We start from the raw sequence: 6265 nt of genomic DNA, 5'->3' as shown, positions 1-6265 counted from the left end.
CGGATCCAGACATTTGAATTGAGAAAGCTTCCTGGAGAGGTGGCGAAACGTCTTCAAACTTTGGAAACCAAGTCCAGTGGATTTTTTGAATTTTTACGGAATCTTTTTTTTTTGTCTCAAATAAAAAAAAAACTGCCTGAATATACAGAGACCTACAACATCCAAGTTAAAGAAATATACATTAATGCTATTAATGCAGCGTAGCAGATGGTAACTAAAAGCATTGCACATAGTGTGAGTTCATCAAACCAATAGTTTAAAAAGACAGGTGGTGTAGTCTGGACAGTGATTCAGGCCAGCAGGTTAAGCTCAGTGATGTCAACAGGAATGAAGGGTACCCTGGTCTGCTCTGTTATTACTTGAGGCTGCAGCCACGTGGAAGGAGGTCAATTCACTAAGAAATGGATGTTTAAGAAACCTGAAGATATAATCAACCTGACTTCTTACTCGCTTATAGTATATATGTTGGAGCTTGGCTTCCTGCGCTTCTTCACCTTGCGCCTCATCATCCTTTTGTCACGAGACAAGGAAAGAATGGCAAACCAAGCCACAATCCCATAAGAGAGAACAGATGTAATCAAATACTGATAGAAAAAAGGTTACAAACTTTAAAAGCACTACAATGTCTTGCAAAGAATAGGTTCTCTTGGATCATCTTCCACTCAGCTGTTTGTTAATTCATACAATAAACACAATGACATCAATCATTGATCAATTCTAAAGAGAAAAATAAATTATAGCTTCAGTGTTTTGTGGAGATCTTTTAGGGTTACCAATTACTGTGATGCTAGTAATTTTATTTATAATTTAGTAAACAATAAAAACATATTTATAACAGAATAAACATGTGTTTTCCAAAAAAATCCTGTGTGAATCTATGCTCCAGCAGTTTCTTTTCTTCAGAGTTTTATTAATGGAAATCTACTAGAATATTGCATATCTAAAAACATAAAGTAAATTATTGACCTATTTCTGAATTAATATATTTAGAAGCCTTTAGTTAAAATGTAAACAAAATAAATGTGATGTGAATGATATATAGTTTATGAACACACATATACCTTGCGTGGGCTGTTGTTTCTCCTAGCAGCCCTTTTGCCAGGAAGCAGATCAAATGAGAATTTGGAGTTTAAGACGTTGAAGTCGACACCTGTAGGAAAGATAAACGGAGATGGAATTATGGCAAAATGATCCTGGATCATATAAAAAAATTTGCATTAAAACAGGGAGGAAAGGGGGCATTATACAGAACTCTAACAATACTGATAAAAATAAAAAATAAAATCTCTCAGCGGCTCAATATTTGAATGTGTAGCTGACATTATGATCTGTACCGTGTTTTGGTGAGAAGAGAGGTGACTTGCAGCGGAGTACGGTCTGATCCGGTTCAGGCCGAGGCGCCACCAGCTGTATGGGTCGAACCTGGACATCTGCCAGCTTCTTCAGACACTGCTCTCTGTTTCTAATCATGCACTGAACCGAGCTCAGCTTGTCCTTCACCATAGTGATCTGGGACTGTAAAGAGAGCAAAAAGTGTGAAATCTCATAGCTGGTGAGACAAGTGACTGACATAAGAACAGCTACCTGCAGCTGTGGTGTGAGTACAGCTTCAAACTCCAGGCTCACGGTGTCTTGACTGTTTTTTAGAACAGATGGCGCCCTCTCCTGGTGGCTGCTCAGGTACTGCAGCGCTTCCTGAGCTCCCTCTTTGGTTTGGAACTTGTCCACCATCTGACTGGCGAGCAGATAAGCCCCCTCATCACACCAACGAAGAGCCTACTCAGAACAAAAAAGAAACAAATACAAACTTCCTTTTAATTAACAAAGACATTTTCTCAAATTTTAAACATGAAGAAATAAACAGCAGATATCAGGTTAGTGATTTATTTCTTTTTACCTCCTCAAGGCGCACCAGCAGGTCTCTTGTACGGGTGAGCGAAGCTCGCTTGGTGCGTATGGCAGTGCTGATGACATCACAGAGATGTCGCAGCTCGTTGCAGCGCTGGACGATGAGTGCCAGAGCGTAGTGGTGGTTAGCAGCCAACTGGTGACCATGCAAAATCACAACCTGGGCACGAGTCATCTCTTCCTGAGGTACAAAAACACATGAACGTTTTACTCCCTAAGTCAGAACTGGATATATATCATACGCTTTATCGACATTTTCTAATGTTTCTGCAGACTAATGCATCGTGTAATATCCTTTAGGCAACGTCACCCTTGGTACACTGTGAAAAGATGTTCACGTTAGAGCATATACTGATTAAGTTTTGTCTATTAATTCAAAGTAGAACTCAGATTGTTAGGGCAACAAACTTGAAAGTGTAAGATTTTTGTCAATCATTTAAGTTTTGCCAAACTTTGAATTATTTGTTATAAATCCATCCATTTTCTGTCATGCTTTATCCCAGGTGGGGTCACGAGAGGTGCTGGTGCCTATCTCTAGCCGTCAACGGGCGAGAGGCGAGGTACACCCTGGACAGGTCGCCAGTCCGTCGCAGGGCAACACAGAGGCAAACAGGACAAACAACCATTCAGACACACACTCACAGGGGAGAATTTAGAGAAGCCAATTAACCTAGCATTTATGTTTTTGGTCTGTGGGAGGAAGCCGGAGTACCCGGAGAGAACCCACGTATGCTCAGGGAGAACATGCAAACTCCAAGCAGAAAGACCCTGGGCCGGGAATCAAACCCAAAACCTTCTTGTTGCAAGGCAGCAGTACTACCCACTGTGCGGCCCATTGTTTTGTTATTGCATCTAGAAATAATGTTTTTTTCTAGCTTATGTGAAAGTACTGGTGACTTATAAAAGGCAGTGACAAACTACAAATGTTAAAACTCTTACATAAGAATCATACTTTTTATTTAGACCTTTTTGTCCCTTAAAGGGGAAAGTGAATTTACATTTTTACCTAACCCCTTTTTTTGTTTCAGGGACAGTAAGAGTCTGAGTTTTGAACCTCCAACCTTAACAGCTCCTCCTAGAAGATTGCAAACCACTAGGCCAAATCATGGCAGTCTTGATTGGTGGAAAGCTGCCAATAATTAAACGCTAAATTTAAAAAAGAATTTCATAAAATGCTTTCTCTCATTATACAGAAGATTCAATGTTATTTTAATTGGCAGCAATTCTTTAGCAGCACTGTATTGTTAAAAGTCAACATTAAAAGAACTAACTAAGTAACTAAAAAGCTAAACTCAATAGTTGGTTTTCTCACATTTCACAACAAAAACACATACGTTTGCTGAAATAACTAATAAAGGTGTAAAGTAGGGCTGCAACTAACTATTATTTTGCAAATCGAATAATCCGTCAGTTATTTTTTAGATTAATCGATTAATAATCGGATAGGATAAAGGTTTCTTAAAGATGATTTTTTTTACAAAAGTAAACCAGGTCAAGCTAAAACTATTCTACCTGAGGAGTTCTGGATGGAGCATATTGACAGATGAAATTTTTTTTTAATGTTAAATGCAAAATGTTTATGTATTTTTTTTTTTTTTTTTTACAATTTTGATATTATTATTAATCCAAGTTGGTCACTCTGTCAGCTAAAGACATGTTTTAGAGTCTCGACACTCCAGTTTACGATTAATCGATTTCTAAATTAGTTGACAATTATTTTAATAATCAATTAATAACGATTAATCCGATCAATTGTTTCAGGCAAATCTCTTTCTAATGTTAAAGATACTCTGAAAAGACTCACGGTGTTGTCTCTATATTCAACACTTATTTTGTTCTGTTTTTTTAGTTAAAAAAAAGACATGTTACAACAGTGCAAACGTTACCTGTGAGTCAACTGACGTATTTGTTACTTAAAAACCCACCAGCCTTGAAAAACAGAAAGTTAAGCTGTTCAAATCTACACACTTCTAAAATTTAGCACTGTTACTATAAATCATATGTGTAAAATTCACAACCTGCAGGAAAAATGCAGCCCATCAGAGCAATCTATCCTCAAAACCCAAAAAAAGTACATCAGGCCATAAAAAGGAGGCATGTGTAATATTGAGATACAGTCCAACATTGTGGCGAGGTGCATCTATTTGTGTTTCGTGACCTGAGCACGTTTATCCAGACTGTCCAGGTCTTTAAGTAGCTGCTCTGTTTGAACAACGGTAGTTCCCACAGAGGCGATTTCCTTCTCCTGGGCAGAGAGCCGCTCCAGCACCTCATCCATCTACGTTCAAACAGACAAAGCACAGGAGTCTAAATCGAGAGGCTGAGGTTAAATTTACTTTTATGGCAGGAGAAGCAGAACACCAGTTGTCCCACCTGATGGAAGCTGCTTTCATAATGCAGCAGCTGGAGGTATTGCTGCAGCTTCAGGTGATGTTTTTCAAAGAAACCATCAAATGCCTCCTCCATGTCTCTAAGCTGTGCCAGGAGCCTAGAACACACACAAACAGACTGTCCTTGGATGATGAAGGACGTGCAGCCTCTAAGCCCTTCTCACATGAATCCCACCTATGAACAGTCTCCATGTCGGCTTGTATTTCCCTCTCCTCAGCAACGTCTCTTTTAGCAGCTTTAAGCGTTTCCAGGTTTGACAGCAGCAGCCGTCCTTCTTTCAGCACCCCCCGGATATCATCCTGTAAAAAAATAGGCAGCAAAGCCATTCACATTTTACTAAAAAAAAAAGGAAAACAAAATCTTGAGTCATCAATCATTTGTATAATATTTTTAAAAAAGTGAAAAAGATAGTGAGAGAGTGAGGATGTGCTACCTTCATCTGTCTGTATCGATGTGTGTGGGAGTGAAGCAGGAACTCAATGGCATTAGCTTCATCTGGGAGTTCGGTCTCTGACAGCTCAGAGCCAAATCCCTGCAGCTGCTGGGCGATCTCCTTCACTGTCACTGCAAAGGTCTCAATGGACTGAAAACAAGCACAAACTTTCACCCAAACAGATTTGAAAATATAAAAAAAACTGACTCGATGCGGCAGATTAACATCAATTAGGGGTTTACCGATCGTAGAAGGACCCAGTCACTCTGACAATATTCCACCTTTGCAGTAAAATCTGACGCCAGGTGGTTTTCATCGATATAACGCAGCAGGTCACCAACCGAGCGCAGCATCACCACCTGCAGGACGCAGAGCAAAAATAGATCCAGTTAGATAAGCTGAGTAACATTTACAGTCTGGAGATTTAATCCTTATATGAAGCAGATGTTAAATGCAAAGACACATGTACAGGTTCTTTGAAAGTCTCTTACTGGCATCTTTAGCAGGAAGTCATCCTGACTGAAGCGAAAGCCCAGATCTGTGCTGGAGGACGGACTGGGCGTGGAGCTTAACAAGCCGGTGGGGCGAAGCACCAAGACCAAGTGCAGGTTGCCAGGAAAAGAAGTCTGAAAGAAAGTCAACGGTATTCGCTTAATTCTTTCATCAACTCCGGAACTCTTTCCAAAACTGAGACGTAAAACCATCCTACAATAAAATAACTTTCATATTATATTTTAGATACTGCACCCTAAAAGACAGACTTTGTTAAAAAACTGTTAGACTTTTGTCTGCTGGTTCACTCATTTATAACACCTGAGCAAAGCGTATTGTCCCAAATGTTGACATGATATCAGTTAATGATATCAGAGTATGCTGGGGCATGGACAAAAGTTTGATTTCAGAAGCAAACATTTTCTAATATAACTAACTTCAGCGTGTTTGACCATCCAATCACAGACCTGATTCAGTGGCATATCAGATGTTTGTAAAGTGAGCTTCTCAGGCAATTGCAAAAGAAAAGATGGTGGGCCAATAAGGAGCTTGTGGGCGGTCTAAACTCAGGGAAACGGGCCTGACCTGCAGTTTTCCGCTTGGTCCTAGTGCTTGACAAATGTAGCGTACCGTAGAGTAACATTGTTTTTGGACAGTAAAACGTGCAGGGGACCAAAATGGTTATTTGAAAAACTGCAGGAGACATGTCCCAATACTGTAAGCATATCTTGATAGCTTTTTTGTTAAAAAACTTGATTAACTTAAAGGGGAACGCAGGTTTTTTCACATTGGGTCACAACTGTCACAACACCAGTCCGGCGCGTGGATGACTTCATACACGCCTACATGTTATTAATGCTGGCGTACCATAAAGAACAAATTATGAACAGTTTAGTTTGTGCCTTCAAGCTGTTGCCCACAGGAAGACGTTACTTGGATATAACCTAACGGAATATCTTCAGAACAGCTCTAAGTAGAACATGATGTAATAACGTAAAATCAAAGGCTCTATGTAAAAAAAAGGGCATTCCCCTTTAACAG

At 39.7% G+C, this 6265-nt stretch overlaps 1 protein-coding gene across 1 annotated transcript in view; it reads right to left on the bottom strand.

Annotated features, from left to right (window-relative positions):
* The window catches only part of LOC107084181 (proto-oncogene DBL-like), a 23445-nt gene extending 17739 nt beyond the window's left edge, over positions 1–5706 (bottom strand). Inside the window, exons 1-11 of the mRNA XM_015373892.1 lie at positions 5692–5706; positions 5224–5358; positions 4975–5091; positions 4733–4882; positions 4474–4598; positions 4282–4396; positions 4067–4186; positions 1898–2089; positions 1585–1776; positions 1335–1515; positions 1062–1150 (exon numbers count right to left, since the gene is read on the bottom strand). Of these exons, the coding sequence (XP_015229378.1) occupies positions 1062–1150; positions 1335–1515; positions 1585–1776; positions 1898–2089; positions 4067–4186; positions 4282–4396; positions 4474–4598; positions 4733–4882; positions 4975–5091; positions 5224–5358; positions 5692–5706 (1431 nt within the window). The remainder of the gene's footprint in view (positions 1–1061; positions 1151–1334; positions 1516–1584; positions 1777–1897; positions 2090–4066; positions 4187–4281; positions 4397–4473; positions 4599–4732; positions 4883–4974; positions 5092–5223; positions 5359–5691) is intronic.
* Positions 5707–6265: the final 559 nt, after the last annotated feature.

The sequence above is a fragment of the Cyprinodon variegatus genome, unplaced genomic scaffold (assembly GCF_000732505.1).
Source record: "Cyprinodon variegatus isolate N-32 unplaced genomic scaffold, C_variegatus-1.0 Scaffold94, whole genome shotgun sequence".
Lineage (NCBI taxonomy): Eukaryota > Metazoa > Chordata > Actinopteri > Cyprinodontiformes > Cyprinodontidae > Cyprinodon > Cyprinodon variegatus.
This window is presented reverse-complemented; position numbering and strand designations above follow the sequence as displayed.